At 40.1% G+C, this 21,959-nt stretch overlaps 1 protein-coding gene across 3 annotated transcripts in view; it reads right to left on the bottom strand.

Moving 5' to 3' along the window:
* Positions 1-1,292: 1,292 nt before the first annotated feature.
* Positions 1,293-21,959, bottom strand: part of ippk (inositol 1,3,4,5,6-pentakisphosphate 2-kinase) — a 105,298-nt gene continuing 84,631 nt past the window's right edge. Inside the window, exons 9-15 of one of the 3 annotated variants that reach the window (XR_003935375.1) lie at positions 17,690-17,842; positions 17,085-17,205; positions 9,269-9,404; positions 8,891-8,993; positions 8,727-8,818; positions 3,399-5,149; positions 1,293-3,366 (exon numbers count right to left, since the gene is read on the bottom strand). Coding sequence is in view for 1 of the 3 variants with exons in the window: in XM_030133499.1 (XP_029989359.1) it covers positions 4,906-5,149; positions 8,727-8,818; positions 8,891-8,993; positions 9,269-9,404; positions 17,085-17,205; positions 17,690-17,842 (849 nt within the window). In the remaining 2 variants the exon portion in view is untranslated. Of the gene's footprint in view, positions 5,150-8,726; positions 8,819-8,890; positions 8,994-9,268; positions 9,405-17,084; positions 17,206-17,689; positions 17,843-21,959 lie in introns of all 3 variants that reach the window. The other 2 variants (XR_003935376.1, XM_030133499.1) reach the window with 2 other exon arrangements.

Genomic DNA, 21,959 nt, shown 5'->3' with positions numbered 1-21,959 from the left:
ACAATTACAGTTGACATTGAAAGTTGAACGAAATGTGAATTAAAGCTAAAATCATCTTGGTTTTGGTAAATAAGTGTAAGACTTTTTTTTGACAGGAATGGTTGAGTATAATTACAGAGTGTCATATGTGATTGGTGTGTGTTGGTGGGTGTCGTGGGATGTTCTTATTGGTTCTTTAACTGTCTCTACTTGTTGGATGTCTGTCTCATCTTCATCCTTGTCATTTTGTGTCTTTGTAGATTGGTTCCAGTTCAGACCCGTATTTTGATGGATCATCACACATCAATGTGAACAAGAAATAAAGAAAAGCCAAGTTAAAACAGAAGCTTTTACTCATTTGAAATAATGAATAGGAGAAGACATTTTCACTGCAGTGTTTTTGTAAAAGTGATGACATGATGAGGATTCTCAGATTTTCAGGAGTTTAGACCAGAGTTGTGAATGTTTGAGTTTGATTTGAGTTGACTTTAATTTGAAGTTTATTTCTGAGGCAAGAAGGTGGTTCAGTTAGTGTTCAGATTTTATGCAGGCTATGAACGACAGACTGACTTTAAAGACCATGAAAATTATCAGGTCAAAGAAAATATGGTGGCGATGACAACACTAGAATGATGATATTCAAACTCAAAAACACAAAAATGAAATAAAAATATTAACTTTGTGACATGAATTGAACAAATAGAATATGACATATGGAATGGGTGAAGTTTGTTCTGCAACAATTATGGTTCATAGTAAAAATATAAGGAACCAAAAACAAAATGGGACCAAGAATAAACACTGGATTAAAAATCAGAGGCGGGAGAGGAGGAGGAGAAAGAGGAGTTTTTATACAGGTGAAATGCATGTGATATTACAAATAATATATATATAAAATAGTATGTAAAATAACTGACGCTGCTCAAGAGTGATTGGCTGTTAAAGCTGTCAGTCATGTATGCTTTCATGTATGCTTTCAACATGAATCAAACTCAAACATGAGAAGTTCTAAACTCAGTCACTATGTGTTGGTTTTAAAACCAGTTTTAGTCATTCATGTCAAAACTGAGACAAATGTTGTCAAACCTAAAACATCTACAACATTAAGACAGAAAATGGACAGACAGATGGACATATGGACAAATGAACAGACAAATAGACAGACAGATGGACACATGGACAAATGAACAAACATGGACAGACAGATTGACACACGGACAGACAGAACTGAAATGAGCAGACTGGATTTGAACATCTCAGATGTTAGATCAAAGTAGGTGCATTTGTGAACAGACTGAACAGACAGACAGCTTTAGTTCAGTCTCTTAAATCTTTATTCATTAGAAACAGCTCGTGTGTCATTGCTGGAACAGCACAGGCCAAAAATCTACAAAAATAAATAATTTAAATACAAAAAGGCAACAGCAGCGCCCTCTCTTTTACACATAAGGAATTACAGGGCTGTGATGTTTGTGCAGGCCACACCCAGGCAGCACTGGCCAGTCAGAAAGCAGCATGGTCTGTGAGGTCAGAGGTCTGGACAAAGTCTCAACTCCACCACAAAAGGCTTTTAAAAGCTTTTAACTGGAACCAGCTCCAATCACAGTAACAAACTGGTTTCACTGGATCAACTGGTCATTCAGCTTCAGCCTCTGAAAACTGGAGCAAATAAGTCCAAATAAGACATCACAAAGTCCAAACAATGAGTCCAAAATCAGCATGTTTCCAAATCCGAACAGGCAGAAAATGTAGTTTTAATCTTTTTCTTTTTAGTCTTTTCTATTTTCATTAATAACTCAGATTAAACACGAGGATTTGAATCCAAATAAAATATGCTGTTCCTATGATTCTGACAGCTTCCTATCGGTCGACAACAGTTGTTTGTCACATATAAAACATTTTCATTTAATGGAAACATTGACATTATTCTCCAGCCAGTTAAATTTGTTTTAATCAACAGGTTTAGATGATTAGATTATGGTAACTGTCTTTCATCTACTGTCAGGAAAAAGTCTACCTACATTGGTTATTGTCTGATCTTTTTGAGTCTCCGTTTCTTAGATGAATATTTAATGACACAAATGTAGCAGCAGGATTAAAATCAGCTGACTTTTGTCAAATTTTTTTATACACAAAAACAGAATATTTTATTGTACTCCATCTGTTCGTCCATGTGTGATTTTGACTGAGATGTAAGCTTCATCAATAGAAATGAACAACATTCGTCCGTCCATTCATCCATCTGTTCAGTCTTTTGTAACGATCATCCAGTCATATATCAGATCTTTAACATCCTTCCGGTTTGTTTGTGATTCTGATTGTTTTTTAATTATGGTCCAGACGTCTGTCTCACAGACAATCTCATTAAACTCCAACTCCCATGGGCCTCTGCTGCCTGGGGCGCCCTCAGTCCACTCCACCTCTGCTCAGACTCGTAGGCAGGTAACAGACGGAGCGCTTCACAAATGCCAAAACCCGACATCAAGAGAAACCGTCTGATTGGCTGTGAGTAAGATGATGTCACTGAGGTTTGAGTCATCATGTGATTGGCTCGTGGGAGGTGGGGTTGGTGATGCTGAGTGGACTATGTAAACAGATCATCTCAAGTCAAGTGTTACCAGTGGATGTGACGCATCAGCCATGAAAACGTCACCAGAGACACAAACAAAAGGTCAAATGGACCCAAAATGATTTCAGCCATGCCTTCTTTTAAACTGGGTTCAAAAACTAAAACTCTGTCCTTTAACAACTGGTCGAAGTCTCAAAGTCACAGACACACAAGTGGATGACACACCTGCAGGTTACCATGACAACAGCAAACAGGCTGGAGGTGGGATCAGTACAAGTTTGGATCAGTGAGTTTTGTTCATTCTGCTTTAACAGAGGAAAAGGGTCAGAACACACCATTATATGGGTTTGGACCGGTTCTACAGATGTAACCATTCATCTAGACCAGAACCTGTGTATGAATCTGCCCAGACAACAGAAGAAAACAAAACGAAACAAAAAACCCAAAACAAAAGAAAAGCAAAAAAAAAAACAAAAGAAAAGAAAACAGCAGTACAATCAGAGTAATTTCTACTAAAACTAAAACCTGGAACCATGAGAACAGTTGAGTACAATGTGAAACAAGTTGTGCTAAAATAAATCATGGTTCTGTTAGGTCCAAATCTGTGCTTATCCTCCATGTTCAACTGAAAATCAGCTCATGTTTAATGTAAAGAACCAGTCACAGCATCAGTGGTGGATTCACCCACCCCAACACCAGATCCATGAATGCAGCATTTTACAAACACTGGACCAGGACATGGAAAGAACCTCCCAGTACATGGACCAGACCTCCCAGCACACAGATCTCAGAGTACACGGACCTCCTAGTACACAGACCTCCGAGTACATGGTCCTCCTAGCACATGGACCTCCTAGTACTACCATGTACTCTGATGTACTACCATGTTGTCCTCATCCAACTGTGGAAAACCTTGTATTAACTGTTATATCTCAATCCAGCCCTGCGATGAACTGGCGACTTGTCCAGGGTGTACCCCGCCTTCGCCCCTATGTAGCTGGGATAGGCTCCAAGCGACCCCCGTGACCCTAGTGAGGATAAAGCGGGTTCAGAAAATGAATGAATGAATCTCAATCCAACCTTATTTGGATTATTTGATCAAACCTGGGATCCTCAGGGTCTATTTCTTTCATCATGAGACTAGCCTACCAGTTAAAGATCATTTATTATAAAACCTAAGGCCAAGCCTCCATCCAACCAGATGTTAGAATAAGAGATTCAGTCAACCAGGGTGTGACTGAGTCGACCAGGGTTTGATTGCGTCAACTGGAGGAGCCATGTACATGGGTTTATGTAAACTATGCCTCTTGTTTCGGTTGGTGTCTCAGGTCAGATATTATTAATGATGTGGTTGATTGACATGTTAAGGTTCAATCATTTGCTGCAGATATTGATGTGAATCTGTGGAACATTAAGAGATGACTGCACAAAGACCATTAAAACAATGCCTTAAATAACCTTCAAGTGAAGATGGAACTTCCACACAAACCTTGACTTACTTGAACTTAAAATTGAGTAAATTAATCTTTACATACAAGAGTTTTTCCACAGTTTTCAGAGGAATTGGATGAAGAGTGTTCTGGATCCACCAACGCCATCCTATTGTGTTCTCTGAACTGTTGGAAACTTGGATTTACAGATCATGTTTACAACTGTGTTAGTTATTAGTGTAATGAGAAGTGATCCCTCTAACAAGGCGAAATTATATTAAAACAAAAAACTCTAAATGCACCGTGAGTCACATCATGTGGAAGTCTCCAAAATTTTATCATTGACCTTTGACACCAAAAGAACATGTTGTAAAACTGGAGTTAGAGATGATCCGATGATCAGAGCAGTGGGAAACGCCTTTTCCTATTGTAACTGATGCTTCTGTTACCACGGTGGTGCTTCAGAGGACAGATTCCAACCTCACCTGTTTCCATCTCATCAAGTGGAATCATAATGTGTTTGTCTTTGGAGATGATGATCTGACCTGAAACTAGCTGTTTTTCAGTAAACAGTTGTTTATTGAAGGAATAAACAAATGTTTTTAGGAAACAGCCATTCCATTCCGTCTGTGGTTTCATCTCTAAACCTGTTTGGAATCTTCCCTCTGGAACTCCACTCACCTGGGACAGTAAAACCTGGACTACATTCGGACAGTCAGACTAATTTACTATAGGTCCCACTATATGTTGAAGAGGTCCTGCTGACAGTTAGCCCATGTTGGAGTGGGACTGGGCCAGTGAGTTCTGTAACCTCGAGGATTCAACATCCACACACTGTCCTCCTTCCTCTGATAAATATATATGTTCTGACAGAACTGCAGCTTCAGCACCAGACATGGACCTGCAGACAGAACCAGACCATCGGACTCATACTGGATGGAACAACAGTGTACAGTCCTCTGGGCCCGGCGCTGGGGGAGACGGCGTGCTCTTGGGCAAGGCACTGCCGCCGCCAGTCCGAAGGTATCCAGAAACAATCTTCTGGTCCAGACGCAGCTGACGGGGGATGCTGTCAAATGGCTTTGGGTCCAGATCCAAGATGGAGACAGAATAAGAGAATGCAGGAGGTCTGGACAACAGGAAGTCCCTGATCCTCTTCTGAGTTGACAGCCTGAACAAGGAGGAGGAGAAGAAGAGTCAAAACTACTGAATTGCCTCCGCCTAGTGGCCTAAACAGAAACTACACACTGACCCATAGATACCCAGTATATATAGTATCGTCAAATCCTTAGACTAAATTTATATGCTCTGCATGTACTTAAAAAGTATGTTTGCATTTTCTAAGTCAGTTCAGCCTTCCTCATTTGTGCGTACACATGGTCTGAGGCAGTTTTAAATTTGTTTGCAGAGAAACAACAAATTCGGGTGAGAAAATATTGATGAATCTGTGTGTCAAACAATTGTATGCAGAGTTTAAGCACAGATTTGTGAAACAGACCCAATGTCATTTTATGCCATATATTCATACTGTCATGACCTCCTGATGGCAAAGGCAAAAAAGCTTATGCTCTATGTACGTGGTCGGATTGTTGAGTTACATAAGCAAGGCCTCTCGCAACGTGCCATTGCTGCTGAGGGTGGACGCAGTAAGACAGTCATTTTGAATTTCTTTTAAGATTCTGAGGGTTATGGAACAAAGAAGTCAAGTGGTAGACCCCAAAAAATTTCAGTGGCACTGAGCTGGAGGATCTGATTGGCTGTCCGTCAAGACGGACGGATGATCCTTGACCCAAATTAAGGCCGTTACTGGTGCGGACTGCAGCCCAATAACCATCACATGGTATCTGTGAGAGAAGGGCTTTAAGAAAAAAAAACGTCTTCAAAGGCCTCGTCTCCTTAAACGCCACAAAATTGCCTGTTTGGACTTAGCAAGAGAGCACAAAACATGGGACATTGATAGGTGGAAGAAAGTTTTATTCTCTGATGAGACAAAATTTAACCTTGATGGTCCTGATGGCTTGCAACATTACTGGCATGACGAGATCCCACTTGAGATGTTTTCTATGTGGCACAGTGGAGGAGGCGCCATCATGATCTGGGGTGCTTCTTCCTTCAGTGGAACATTGGAGCTTCAGGTTGTGCAGGGGCGTCAAACAGCGGCTGGCTATGTGGAGATGTGCTATGTGGGGGCATCCCTCATGACTGAGGGCCATCGTTTGTGTGGTAATGACTGGGTTTAACAACAGTACAACGCTGCAATTCACAATGCCCACCTGACAAAAGACTTCTTCCAGAGGAATAACACTCTTTCGAACCATCCTGCGTGTTCCCCTGATCTAAATCCAACTGAGAACATTTGGGGATGGATGGCAAGGGAAGTTCACAAAAATGGACATCAGTTCCAGACAGTAATTCCAGTTCCAGACAGACAACCTCAGCAGTAATGGTACATTGCGAGAGTCCTTGCTTATGCAGCTCAACAATCTGACCACATTCAAAAAGAGAGAGCTTTTAGGACATCATGACAGTGAAAGAAAATGACATTGGGCCTCATTAACTAGTATGTGCGTGGAAATGTTTTTACTTTGCGCACAAAAAAAGTGCGTATGCAAAATCACTGTGAGATTCATGACACCTGCGGACTGGCTAATTTTGTTCTCACCACCTTGCGTATGCGCGTGGATCAAAATCCTTCTACACTGACAGACGCATGCTTGCAATTTATGATTAGCATACTACCACGACCCCATTTCTCCATATAAGGAGTTCCTTGTGAATGAAGGAAGCGGTTATGTGTGGAGAGAAGTAGTCAGTCCCTAAATACATGCCATCTCCTCAGGGCACGGGCAGCAACATCCTCTAGCAAGGCTAGATATACCATCTTAACACTTGCTCAGGTGAATCAGAATCGTTTTTCATCCTGCATGCCCTTTAACATGCTACTAATTAACCAGTTGCCTTTGGCCACAGATGCATAATTTCATGGCACAAGAAATTGTTGGGAGTGGGTGATCATTATAGCCCAAAACAATTAAATGAAAACCAAAATTGTTAGGCCTTCATTTTGAAATGTACATTCTCATAAATTCCTTTGTAAACTAGGACTGTTGTTATCATTGAATATTTTAATTGTCACAATGATGAGGGTGAAAGTGTGTCAATTTCATAGTTGTTTAATAAATTTGGCCAATATATTAGTAAATTAATGATTTTAAAAAATGTTAATGAAATCTCTTTTTAATGATTGTGGTTTTATATGATCTGCATGTACTTAAAAGGTATGTGTTTGCATTTTCTAAGTCAGTTTGGCCTTCCTTATTTGTGCATACGCATGGTCTGAGGCACTTCTAAATTTGTTTGCAGAGTAAGAACAAATTCAGGTAAGAAAATATTGATGAATCTGCCGAGTTTAAGCACAGATTTGTGCGTACACACTGTTTGTGAATGCGGCCCATTGAATCCACATTTTTGTGCAGATTTTGGCTTTTAAATGTTGTGGTTTTAAACTTTTGATCGGCTAATGAACAGCCTATTTCAGTTTAATTGTTGATTTCAATAAATTGATTACTCAGTTTTTTTTTTGTCTCACTCTTTTTGCATTTTGAAAAATCCAACAGTGCAATATACATATATATATATATATATATATATATATATATATATATATATATATATATATATATATATATATGTATATATATATATATATATATACACATTCATATATATATATATATATACATACATACACGCACACACACAGGGTGGGGAAGCAAAATTTACAATGAACATTTAGTTGTTTTTTCTCAGCAGGCACTACGTCAATTGTTTTGAAACCAAACATATATTGATGTCACAATCATACCTAACACTATTATCCATACCTTTTCAGAAACTTTTGCCCATATGAGTAATCAGGAAAGCAAACATCAAAGGGTGTGTGATTTGCTGAATGCACTCGTCACACCAAAGGAGATTTAAAAAATAGTTGGAGTGTCCATAAAGACTGTTTATAATGTAAAGAAGAGAATGACTATGAGCAAAACTATTACGAGAAAGTCTGGAAGATACTATTAAAGAAGAATGGGAGAAGTTGTCACCCAAATATTTGAGGAACACTTGCGCAAGTTTCAGGAAGCGTGTGAAGGCAGTTATTGAGAAAGAAGGAGGACACATAGAATAAAAACATTTTCCATGATGTAAATTTTCTTCTGGCAAATAAATTCTCATGACTTTCAATAAACTAATTGGTCATACACTGTCTTTCAATCCCTGCCTCAAAATATTGTAAATTTTGCTTCCCCACCCTGTATATGTATGTATGTATGTATGTATGTATATGTATATATATATATATATATATATATATATATATATATATGGCAACCACATCAGTGATTAAAAACCAATTGAAATAACAGGCAGGTTGTGACTTCTGGGATATATATATATATATATATCCCAACAGCCTAAATTTTATGACGCCCTATGTTTATTACCAATGAGGGCATTTTCTGTTGTTTTGTGCAGTTTAATCTGAATGTTCCCAAACTGCTGTTTTTGTGATCACTACATTTTCGTATAATGTGAATTAATCTGTAAAAAAGTTTTCTAAATATCTAAACTAAATATCCAGCAGAACCCAATTGTTAAATTATTCAAATAGCTGTTAATTAGGCATGTCTTCTGTTTGAATATAAACAACACATGAAACCCTGTGTTACAAAAACTATGACCCGTCCTCTGACCCGTCTTTGTCCTCCTCTTCCTCATCACTCGGTACCAGTGTGATCATGATTGAACAGTCCTTGGCTGTCATGGCGACACGGTACTGATGGACCTGTAGAACAGACCCACATTAGTGTTGTGATCCGGTTCTGATTCCGTGTCCTACTGTGTGTCCATCTCTAACCCTGGTCACGGCGTAGTCCACTGAGCCGTCGTCCTCCGTTGGACATTTCTGGAGCTTCTGTAGAAAGGCTTCATTGTACGGACCATCGATCTGAAGGCGACATCTGACACACAGGAAGTGACCATGATGATGTTAATGTGCAAAGAATGTTCAAGGAACATTTGTCCTTTAGATGTAAAACAAGTTGGACATTCTGCTCTTATGTCCATGATCCTACACATTCTGCTCTTATGTCCATGATCCTACATTCAGGACCATAGACAGCTCTGTGTCTGAGATATAAGCTTTTCATGGTGACAAAAACCTTAAATAACATTATTATTATTTTTAATTTCAATAAGACAGGACATCAGTTTAGGTGTTTCTGGGCTGGTCTACCTCTCTTTGGGGAAGTCCAGCAGATGCTGCTCCACACGGTGGTACAGAGGAAACAGTCCTTCGATGTCCAGAGAGTCCAACATCTGAGTTTGAAGGATTCTGGACAGAACACTGCTGGTGGGTAAACCCTGAGAACCTGAAAACAAACAAACAAACAAACAAACAAACAAACAAACACACACACACACACACAAGTAACAGCTCAGTTCAAGTACAAACCACATTTGAAAAAAATGCATCAAAAACAGATTTGTTCATTGACTTTAACATTTAGAATATTTTAGAGGCAGGGACCGGGTCAGGGACCAGAACCAGCATCTTGGCAAAACCAGCCTTTGGTCCAGTGGTTCCTGTTTGTCCCGGTGGTTTCTGTGATATACACAGATATGAACACCATAGCTGCCTGGACAAGTTCCAGTCTACATCCACAAACACTGACATATTTGCTGTGAGCTGAGAGTAATAACCATCAGCTGTGTGAGAACACACCCACATGACTGAACAGTTCCTGAGGTTCCCTTTAAATGAGGAGTCTGTGTATTATCTGAGGGTCAGACTGGGTTTACACACATTTAACTTCACTAAATACACAAAATCCCTTTTTAGCTCTTCAGACATCCCTTAACTAAAAACACACGAAACTGTTAGTGGTCAATAACCAACCTCCCAAATGGTCACATGGTCATCACCACTCCGCTCTGAGTGGAGTTCAAGTACAATTAAAGCCGCAAGGGGCATCTAAAGGCCCTCGCCACGGGCACGTCCAGTAGAAGTATGTCCATCGTTCAGCAGGTTGCGCTCTTGCACCAAATTTCAATAACTTCTGATGAGTGGGTGTAGGCCTCGGAGATTGACAACTGATTCAAATTTGAGGCAGATCTTTGTTCGTATGTCCACACTAAAGAAATGTTTGTATAAGTAAATCTTTAGGGGGCGCTATGCAGCTAAAATTAAATTCCTTCCACTGAATGGGTGTAGGCCTGCAAGATGTACCACTGAGTCAAATTTGAGCCAAATCGGTGTTCGTATGTCCAAATTAACGCAATTTTAGTGACAGTAAATTTGTAGGGGGCACTATCCAGCGAAACGGCAATTTCTTTTGATAAATGGGTGTAGGCCTGGGAGATTGAAAATTGATTCAAATTTGAGCCAGATTGGTGTTCGTATGTCTGAAGTGAAGTAATTTTCGTAAAGGTAAAATTGTAGGGGGCGCTATAGCTCCAAATTTCAAATTTTTCTGATAAATGGGTGTAGGCCTGAGAGATAGACGTCTGAGTCAAATTTGAGCCAAATTGGTGTTCGTATGTCCGAACTGAAGCAATTTTAATAAAATTAAAAAAAAAAAAAAAAAACTTGTTGGGGGCGCTGTAGTGCAAAATTTCAGTTTCTTTTGACAAATAGGTGTAGGCCTGGGAGACAGATGTCTGAGTCAAATTTGAGCCAAATGGGTGTTCGTATGTCCGAACTGATGTCATTTTTGTAAATGTACATTTGTAGGGGGCGCTATAGAGCAAAATTTCAATTTCTTTTAATAAATAGGTGTAGGCCTGGGAGATGGACGTCTGAGTCAAATTTGAGCCAAATCGGTGTTCATATGTCTGAGCTGAAGCAATTTTTGTAATGGTAAATTCACGAAGAAACTTTGCAAAGTTTGCGACGTCATCACACAAAAACGGTGACACCAATCCAAAAAATTCAACTAACTTTTGATGCCCCACTTCTCTAGATACTGTACACCGATTTTCAGCTCATTTGGCCAAACGGCCAAGGAGGAGATAGTTAAAATACGACGTCAGCGAAAACGCTGACTCAGCATTTTGGAAATTTCAATCTAATATGGCCGACTAAGAGTTGGTTTAGGGGCGTGGCCATAATAATATTTTTTGTTTGTCTCCTCATGATGAATCTGTGTACCGATTTTTGTGGCTCTACGACAAACTTTATGTTGGACATGCTCCCATTGGCGTAATGCATTTCCACTTTTCAAGGGGGCGCTGCGGCAACATTTCTTTACCGACATCTACGAAACCTATATGTAAATTAAATTTCTCGCACTTCTGAATTTTGTGCAAAATTTTGTGAGTTTTCGTAAATGTTCAGGGGGTCAAAATTGAGCTCAAAGAGCAGGAGAAGAAAAATAAATAAAGAAAAAAATAATAAGAATCTGAGCAAGAACAATATAGCCGTTTCTATGGCAACCACATATTTGGCCTTATGTGAAAGCTCTCGAGGTCCCCCACATGTCTGTGGGGTCAGATGTCACGTGTCGTGCACTTACACCCACATGACTGACCCCGAGTGGGCGTGTCCCATTGACTCCCATTCATTCTGAGCAGGTGTAAATATGCGACTTGTGCACACGTCATGTACATCTTCGGAAAGGTCTCAGTGCCGTGAATGTGAATATGTGTGAGAGTGGTGACAGTGGCGAAAGGCGACCGCGTCACTGGCGATTTCGTCCCCATGCGCCCACTGCAGACTCAATAGGCCCTGCGCCGGCTTTACTTGGCTCGGGCCTAATTACAACATTGCCCTCTAAACTGTATAGATGTCTGTGATCTGAAGGTTCCAACGGAATCTATGGTTAAACTTGTAAACTAAAGCGTGACTATATCACTAGTACTATGACAGTGTGTCCGCCAACACTCAATGAAATAATGATAGGTTAACGCCCCCCCCCGGACAAATGTGGTACAGCGTGCATATGAATACACAACAGCATAAGAACTACTACATCTAGTAGTTTCTTTGGGTGTATCCAAAAAACAAAAAAAAAAAAACTACAAATTTTGAAAAATTACCCCCAGTTCCGCATTTGATAATTTTTGGAATTTTTCTTTTATAGACGTCGGTAGGTAGGAGATCGGTGGATATTTGTTAGGTTAGGGTTAACCCTAACCCTAACCTGGCCTGTCCTCACTGACATTTTCAGACCTAAACAAGTTGAATTAACTTTGAAAGGTAGGAATAGCTGCCATGGATAAAGAAATGAAATTGACATATGGTGGCCAAAGTGTTAATGCTGTGACCTGGCCATTTTGTGGAAAACAAGATGGTTGCCCATTGTCCCCTCCCATGACCTTTGATTGGATTTAAATCCCACCGCTACTTTGCGCAAACCAGTTTTAACTTGGATTGTGCAATTTGCCCCTGCTCACTCATGCATGAAAACCTGAGTCTGTAAATCTGGACAAACATCCACTAATCTCCTACCTACCGATGTCCATAAAAGAAAATTCCAAAAATTATCAAATGCGGAACTGGGGGTAATTTTTCAAAATGTATAGTTTTTTTTGATACAACCTGTAGAACCTGTGGATCTCCATGGGTCAGTGAGCTACTCTCAAATAAAACTCCAGGCTTCCAGAACAGGTGGGTGGTAGCTCTGGTTTTTCAACTGGTAGCTAATCAGTGTATTGGTGCTCTTGGATGGAGGAAGAAGTCCAAAATGAGAAGAAGACAAATCAGGGCACTCCAGGAAAGGATCAATGTGGAGCATACTGTTACTCTTCTTATAGAGTGCCTTCACTAAATGCTTGCGTTACAGTTGTTTGCTTTTTTTTTTTTTAATTCTACCTGTTGCCTCTGGATGTAGTGTGGCTGGCCTTCTAGTTCAGTTTGACTCATACTGTTTGGGATGCCGTCTCTTCAGCTGATTGAACAGGTTCGTAGTGTTGATATATGTTATTCAAGAGTATAACGCGATGGACCTGTATGTGAAGGATGTGAAGGACTCACGTTGGATATACTGTGTGCATACTGTGAGCGGCATGGACTCCGCACACTGTCCGCGGACATTTGAGGTTTCTTAGTTGAGTGTACCAACTTCACATTCAAAAACAGGCTGATGTGCGCTGACGTCCATGGAGTCAAGTACGCCCGACTGTGGGGGCAAAGTCTTAAGTTATGATAGATTTGCCCTGCCATTTTAAGTTTCACTTTCACTGCACAAACTCATTGTAGGGTAGGACTGAGTGCACCCCTGTAAACCCCCCCCCACCCTCCAATTCCACAATCAACAAGTTGGATTGTCGATACGCTCAAATCCTTCATGATCTAATATTATCATATCACACACCCCTAATGGCAATAGACCTTAGGACCTACCATGTCAAGTTTAATACCTTTCAAAGATTTTTTTAAGGTATTAAATGCAGATTTGTAAATTCAAGACTTTTAAGACTTTTTAAAGACCCCACGCCATGAGAACCCTGAGTATTGTTTGAGTGTCATGGCCTAAACCAATCACAGCTGAGTCAGGTACACCTGCCATGTCCTTGACTGGCTGTTTGTTCTTAGATCGAATAAAGTAGTTTCATTACTGTTGATCTTCTAAGTGTGTATGGGAGCATGTCCTTCTTTTCATTCTGACACGGTGATGATCAGCGTTATTAACCCTTTATTCCAAAAGGAGTTCTATACAGTAACACACAGTTAAAACACTCACAGGGCTGCTCATCACTGGATGACTACATATACACACATATACTGACGGTCACAAATATAGCTCCACATGCTAGTTTACAAAACACTTCTGTTGGACCTCCAAGCTGCAACAGCTGCACATGGCCCAGCTACACCTACATGACCATGTTGGACCTCCAACAGGTGGAGTTCACATGATCTTAGTGTAACAATGGAAAACGCTGTCTCCAGTTCAGGGTCAAAGCCCATAAAGTGTCATGATTGGACAGAGTCACACAAACATAATCCTCCTCCATCATCTAAAACACTGGTGTCAAACACGTGGCCCAGGGGCCAAATCCGGCCCGCCAAAGGGTCCAACCTGGCCCGTAGGATGAATTTGTGAAATGAAAAAATTACACTGAAGATATTAAGAATCAATGCTGTAAAAATCATTTTATTTCAGGTTCCATACATACACATATAAACCAATTAGATCTCAATTGGGTCAGACCAGAAAAATACTGTCATAAATAATGACAACTGCAGATTTTTACCTCCGCCAAGGAGGTTATGTTTTTGCCAGGGTTTGTTTGTCTGTCTGTCTGTCTGTTTGTTTGTCTGTCCGTTAGTGTGCAACATAACTCAAAAAGTTATGGACAGATTTTGATGAAATTTTCAGGGTTTGTTGGAAATGGGATAAGGAAGAAATGATTAAATTTTGGTGGTGATCGGGGGTGGGGGGGCCCACGGATCAGCCTTGGCGGAGGTCTGCGCTCTCCGAGTGCTTCTAGTTATCTTTGTTTTAGTGTAAAAAAAGCAAAATTACATGAAAATGTTTACATTAAAAAACTATCCTTTTACAAAAAATGTGAATAACCTGAGGAAATATGAACAACGTGAAATGTCTTGACAAAAGTAAATACAATTTTATCAATATTATACCTGTTACTAAATGTTTTGTGTATTTGTCATTGTAATGTAGGTTGTAATGGATGTGTAAATGATAAACTGATGCAGAATACAGTTAAAACTGCACTTGTTTTTCTTAAGACATTTCAAGTTGTTCACATTAATTAGATTTTTAAAGAAACAATGTAGATATAAACATTATCATAATATAATTCTACTTTTTCCACTCGTATTATTTTACTGGTCCGGCCCACATGAGATCATATTGGGGTGAATATGGCCCCTGAACTAAAATTAGTTTGACACCCCTGATCTAAAAGGTCTGAACAGTCAACAGAACTGATGAACAGATCAGAAAAGGGACAGTAAAAAACATGATTTCCCTGTTCTTTGACTGTGCTTCCATTCAATCTAAAGTACAAATGATGCCCTGTGTTTGTAACAGACTGGTTCTGATGGGTCTGACTAGGGCTGGGCAATATAACAATAGCGATATATATATATCATGATATCACTTTTCCTTGATAGAAATATGAGACATGCTCGATACAATTTTGATAGAATGCATTCGTCTTTGTTTTGACAGACACCGGGAGAAGATGCTGCGGCCCAGCCCTGGGAGAAGCCCAGGATAAGACAACGCAACCTGGGACTAGGTGAAGACGCCGCCGCCCGGGAGAAGAGACCGCGGCTCTCAGTGGCTCTTATCAGGTGGTGAGACCACGGGAGAGTCAGCATCGATCTTCAAATTCCTCGCCGCTTTAAGCCATCTCCATTTTTCAAAGCATCTCCTATACATATCCTTGCTATTACCTCCGCCAAGGAGGTTATGTTTTTGCCAGGGTTTGTTTGTCTGTCTGTTTGTTTGTCTGTCCGTTAGTGTGCAACATAACTCAAAAAGTTATGGGCAGATTTTGATGAAATTTTCAGGGTTTGTTGGAAATGGGATAAGGAAGAAATGATTAACTTTTGGGGGTGATCGGGGGTGGGGGGGCCCACGGGGGGGCCCACTGATCAGCCTTGGCGGAGGTCTGCGCTCTCTGAGTGCTTCTAGTTTTGTTTCTCATTTTGTCACTATATATTTGAGAATAATAACAGGCCTTTTAGGTTTAGTAACGTCCGACATTTGTGACCAGAAATGTTCCAAGCTGCAGCTCAGTGGGAACTGGCAACCTGGATGCTGAAACATTACCGACTTGGTGATTGGGAGATAGGTGATGGGTGGGGCATCAGACCAAAACACAAAATGACAACATAAACATTACTTGTGGGCTGCCACTTGGCTTTTCAAATGTGAAAATTCTGGCTGGACTACTACTGTCAGTGATATCAGTATTTAAAATGAACATGATTCCTTAATGTCTGGTGATATTCAAGGCAATTTTATGATTACTTAGAACATAATTCTTGCATACAGCTCCTTTAAGTAGCGCCACACCAAACCAATCACATTAGAGCCACGGCAAGTTAGGTTGATGCACACAGCTCAGGTGTAAGAGCCAGCCACAGCACACATGCTAATGTTTGGGCCGCAGTGGGAGGTAATGACTGTTCCCTCAGGTTACTGAAAAGTAGGATGTTACATAGAAGCCGGGAGTTGGACATTCAAAGCATGTTAAGTTTCATTTTCGATTTATGCCAGTTATGGCAGTTAAGGAACGCACCCCATGTATATACTCCGAGTATTGTTCCGTGAAGATGGTCTGTTTTATTTGTGTTCTCTTTTAAAATTTGAAAGCTTTTGCCTGCTGGTCAGATTTTTTAGTTTTAGTTTAGTTTTAAATATATGCACCTGTTCTATTTATCTGAAACAACTGTATAATGTTCTTCAGCACATGTCATGCTCAACCTCTGACAGAAATTAAATCATATTTAAATAAAATATAACCTTCTAGTGGCTTCACAACTAACTTGTGAGTAACAGAAAATTGAACCTTGGCAAAAATAGTAATTTGATTTATATCATGACACATATTGATATCATCTGACGTGGAAAAAAAATATTATGATGATTTTTTCCATATCGCCCAGCCCTAGGTCTGACATTCCATCAGTACTGACATCGATGACAACATCAATCTTTACTGCATCTGCTGTCGATGCTACCACTAGCTGTAGAATGACTTTGACAGTTTTTATTCATTCCTTTATGTGTTTTATGTGGTTTTTGGTCTGTGTACAGTGCTTATTCCAACTGTTGTTTTTAAAGTGCTTTATAAATAAAGTTGAGTTGAGTCTCTGGATGTACAAAGATCCTCTTGTTTCAGATGTTTGTAGTCATTGACCATCTGTCCTCCATAGCTTACAGGATGTTTAACCCTGAAATGACTGACACAGCCCTCAATAAACCATCTAATTGATAGACTTACACCATCAACCTTCTTTACGTGACTGTTTTAACTTCTTTATTTTCTTGAACTTCTTTAAATTGTGAGTGAACAAAGCTGTTTTTCTAGTCTCAGCCCTGGTAATTTTGGCCTTTTTGTTGACAGGTACTGACCATGTTGAATCCTCTCCCTGTTGAACGGACTGGCATCACAGAAGCTCCGCCCCTCTCCTCTCCTGTCCATCACCACACCTCCATCGCCTCCACCAGTGCTCAGCAGAATGTTCACTAGAACCTAAAGACCCACAAACCGAACCCTCAGTACATGGACACAAACAGAGCTCAGATGGTAATCCAACACTAAGACTAAGGCTAAAGGTGGAAGTAGTTGGTCAAATATTAACAAAAACCTTCCAAGTAAATGAAAAGTACAACAAACAATACTACATGACCTGAAATCAAAGAGACTGTCAGGAAATAGCATGCGTTTTGGTTCTGCTCTAATGTTAATTCATACACAATATGGGACCTTTCATGAACAACAGGAGTTTTGTATATCACATTTGATGTCAGGCTTTCAACCTTTGTATTTTTATTAAAATCAAGTAGTTCCTCATAACACTGTACTTGAAAAAACTCAAGGTAGTTATTTCCACAAAAATAAATATTCTACTATCATTACCAACACACTTCAAGCTAAAATTAAACTAAAATCACAAACTGACTGATACTAAATGTGTATAATGCTCCTGTTATAAGTGATAATGTCAGTGTTTTACCTGGATGAAATCGTTCAGGACCACTTTATTGGTCATGTGACTGTTGATGCGGGCGTTTCCATACAGAAAGTATGGTCTCAGATGATGAAGCAGAGAAGTCAAGTCCAATGAGTCATCAGCACCTTCTTTACTGCTGTAAATACACTGAGCATCCTACAAAAACAAACATACATATAAGCACTGGGTTAGTACTGGATCTGACCAGACAAACAGATAGGCAGGTAAACAGACAGACAGGCAAACAGACAGACACGTAGAGACTCTGTCTGCCCCCCGACCATCTAAAGTTAATATATTTGAAGTAAAGAGAAAAACCGCTGTATATCAAAACCGAATAAAAATCAACACCAATACTCCAACAATTCCAAAGCAAAGGAAGATAAAATGTGGCCTCTTGAATATTAGATCTCTACCTTCCAAAGCTTAATTAATCAACGATATTATATCAGATTATCATTGTAGCGTCATGACGGTGCAGTGAGTGAACAGAGTCAAAAACAGAATTGTAAATTATATTATCCTTCTCTTCCTGTCAAACCAAATTCCTCAACAGCCATGCTGATTGGTTGGTATCAGGTCAATGCAGGGACATCTTCTGCAAGTGACGTTTATGAAGACACATGATCCCAAGGAATGGCCCTAACTTAACCTAAATGGACAAAACTAAGCCATTGTTATCTGTTCTTCATCAAGAGCCATCTCCCCTGTCGTGGTAATTTAGAGCACCCAGGAAGTCCATGTTTACACTTAGTCGACCACCTTCCGCTCAACAGCTGTGTCTCATTAGGTTTGCTCATCCAGAGGTGGAAGTAAACCTAAGGACAAAAGACTGAATAACAAAATCGCTATGTGCCATGTTAATAGTGTTACAGTAACGTGTTAATGTTGAGTGTATTCAGCATGTTAACCCTTTTATGCATACCTATGCAAAAGCCCATTTTCCTGACCTGTGACCATATATGTGTGTTCATGTTTATTATGAATTATGTTGAAAGTAAGAGTAATACTGGTCATAACATGCCTGATAATCATGCTAGTATATCACTGAAGCTGAGTGAGGTTACAGTTGATGTATAAAGTGAGTGATCTCATATAAGTTTGATCTTATTTAAGGATGCAAAGTTTTCTTACAAGTCTGCACAAGGTCCTCTCCCCCTGTGTCTTCCGGAGAGGGAAGAGAAACGTGATACTTTGAGATATGCAAATGACTCGTCAATATGCACGAGGTGGGTTGGACTGGTGCCAAAACAGACAAAGAAGGCAACACCCCGAGGCATCGATGACTCATCAATATGCACGAGGGAGGCGTGCCGGGTTGGTTTTTGGCCAAACTATAAAAGTAAATGAAACCAATTTTTCATCAGTCTTTTCCAACTTCTGGGCTCTCAAACCTCAGCTAGCCGAGAGCTTTACCATCACTCTCACTCTCAAAACTTCGGCGAGAGCTTTTACCATCCTCTGAGCTCGCAAAGAGCTGTTTCCATCTTTATCTGCTCTCAACTACTCAAAGAGCTTTTCCAACTTGTTGGCTTCCAAGCCTTCGCTCTCAAAGAGCTTTTCCACCTTCGCTGCTCTCAACTTCTCCTGGCGAGCTTTCCAGAACCAGCCGCCAGAGCCAGCTGTCCACCTCCTCCAGCCAGCAGACCTTCAGACCTCCGGCGTGAGCACGTCGCTTCACAGCCTGTTCCTGCTTCGAACCCCATCAGAAGACTTCATCCATTCTCCGTCAAGGCCTCTCCAGCCCTGCAGCCTCACCGTTGGCGTGTCGCTTCAGCTGCTACATGCTCCTTCTCCAAAGTCATGTCCTGCATCCTTCAGAAGACCTCTAACTTGTAAGAAAACGTGTTTCCTGACTTATCTGAGTTGGTGTTATTCCCAGTTTAAGCAGAGTTACCTCATCTTAACCTCACTAACGTTATAATATCTTTAATATAGCCATCTGCCGATCTAGTCTACTTTTCTCCTGTCCCTAATCTCCTGTTCCCTTTTATCGTACTTGTCTCTTGTCTTTGTGTTATTTGTATGTCTTAGTTTAGTTAATAAATTCTTTATATGTGTACAAATCCGCTGCCTCAGTTAATTCTTGTGTGCTGTCTATTTTCACACTCGGGTTCCCTGTACAGTCAACATTCCACCACCTTTGCAAGGTTTCCAAATTATTGTTTTGGATTGATTTAAGTTTAAGATTTAATAGTTAGATGCGGGCATCTTCAACTATAGATCTGTAATTAAATTAATCTATAAACCAACGCTCCTTTCTTAAATAATTTGGCTTCCTATTATTGCTACATCATATAGATTTATTCTGTTTGACAGAATACTGGCTTTGTGAGGACTACGTGTCCTTAAATTAAGCTACTCCTCCTGTTCACTTAAATAATCACATTCCTCCAGACTCAGGCTGAGGAGGAGGAGTCACAGACATTTTTAACTCACGTCTACAATTGAACCAAAACCTAAGCCAAATTTTAACTCATTTGAAAATCTTATTGAACCAAACCTATAAACCACTCCAGCCTATGGTATTTATTATGATGTATCATCCTCCTGGTCCATACACTGAATTTATATCAGAGTTCATTGAGTTCATATCCAGTCTAGTTCTTATAACAGATAAAGTAATTATTGTTGGAGACTTCAATATTCATGTAGACGATGACAATGATAGCTTCAGTAATGCATTTATGTCATTGCTAGACTTGACAGGCTTTAGTCAATGGGTTCACAAACCCATTTATCGTTTTTATCACACCCTTGACTTAGTCCTGACTTAAGATGTGGAACTTGAAGACTTAATAGTCTTTACACTAAATCCTCTCATCCCCAACCACTGCCTAATAACTGAAGAATTTTTGTTGTTCAATGATCCCCTTCTTCCTAAAAATGTTTATACCAGACATTTATCAGATCACGCTATAGCTAAATTTCAGGAGGAAATCCCAACAGCACTTAATTTAATCCTACATCTGAATTACATGGCAGATTCTTTCCCCAACTCAGTTAATTTTAGTTCATCTCAAGTTGATGAGTTCATCGATAATACTGCAGACACTCTGTGAAAAATCTTAGATCTAATTGCTCGACTACAAAATAAGATTATGAAACAAGGGAAGCAAGCTCCCTGATTTAATTCTCATACTCACCAATTAAAGCAGCATACCTGAAAACTGGAAAGAAAGTGGTGTTGGACTAAGCTAACAGAACACCATTCAGCCTGGCAGGATAGTCTAAATAAATACAGGAAGGCATTTTGTTTTGCTAGAGTAGCTTATTATTCATCATTAATAGAGGAAAATAAGAACAATCACAGGTTTCTTTTCAGTACTGTAGCCAGACTGACAAAGAACCACAGTGAATATGAACCTAGTATTCCTACAACCCTCTATAGCAATGATTTTATGAACTTTTTCAATAATGCAATAATGCTCATCAGAGATAAAATGAATGGTCTCCTGTCTTCCACAAATTCTAGTCCACCTTTAAATCCTTCAGACCCAGAAACCACAGTTGATTGAACCATTTGGTTTTATGGACTGCTTTTCTCCCATACAGGTCAGTCAGCTAATTTCAATAGTCTCTTCATCTAAACCGCCTACCTGTCTCTTAGACCCAGTTCCAACAAAGCTCATCAAAGATGCTTTACCTTTACTTTGCAGTCACCTCCTCAATATGATTCACCTGCCATTATCAACAGGCTATATACCATGGTCCTTTAAAGTAGCTGTAATCAAACCTCTTCTTAAAAAGGGGGTTGTTCACACTGTACACATGACTGTGCCCCCCTCCACCACTTGAACATCATAGTCAAGTTCGCAGATGACACCACAGTGGTGGGTCTTATTTCTGGTGGGGACAAGACAGTGTACAGGGAGGAGGTCCAGAGACTGGTCATGTGGTGTTCAGGGAATAACCTCTTGCTGAACACCAATGAAACCAAGGAGATGGTGATGGACTGGAGGAAGACGAGAGCAGACCATGCCCCACTGCAGATAAACGATGTCTGTGTGGATAGAGTCTTCTCTTTTAGGTTTCTTGGTGTTCATGTGGCTGACGACCTGACAGGGCACACCAACACAGCAGCGGTGGTCTGCAAAGCCCAGCAGAGACTGCACTTCTTGAGAATGCTCAGGAAGTGTCACCTGCAGGCAAACCTGATGGAAAGTTTTTATCATTCTACAGTGGAGAATGTGCTATAAGGCATTAACAGAAAAGCTGGTTTGTCGATACGTCGACATCTGTGGCATAAGTCGAAGTTACTTTGGAGGAGTTG

Source organism: Sphaeramia orbicularis, chromosome 5 (genome assembly GCF_902148855.1).
Source record: "Sphaeramia orbicularis chromosome 5, fSphaOr1.1, whole genome shotgun sequence".
Lineage (NCBI taxonomy): Eukaryota > Metazoa > Chordata > Actinopteri > Kurtiformes > Apogonidae > Sphaeramia > Sphaeramia orbicularis.
Note: the sequence above shows the minus strand (reverse complement) of the source record. Positions and strands in the feature narration are given on the sequence as shown.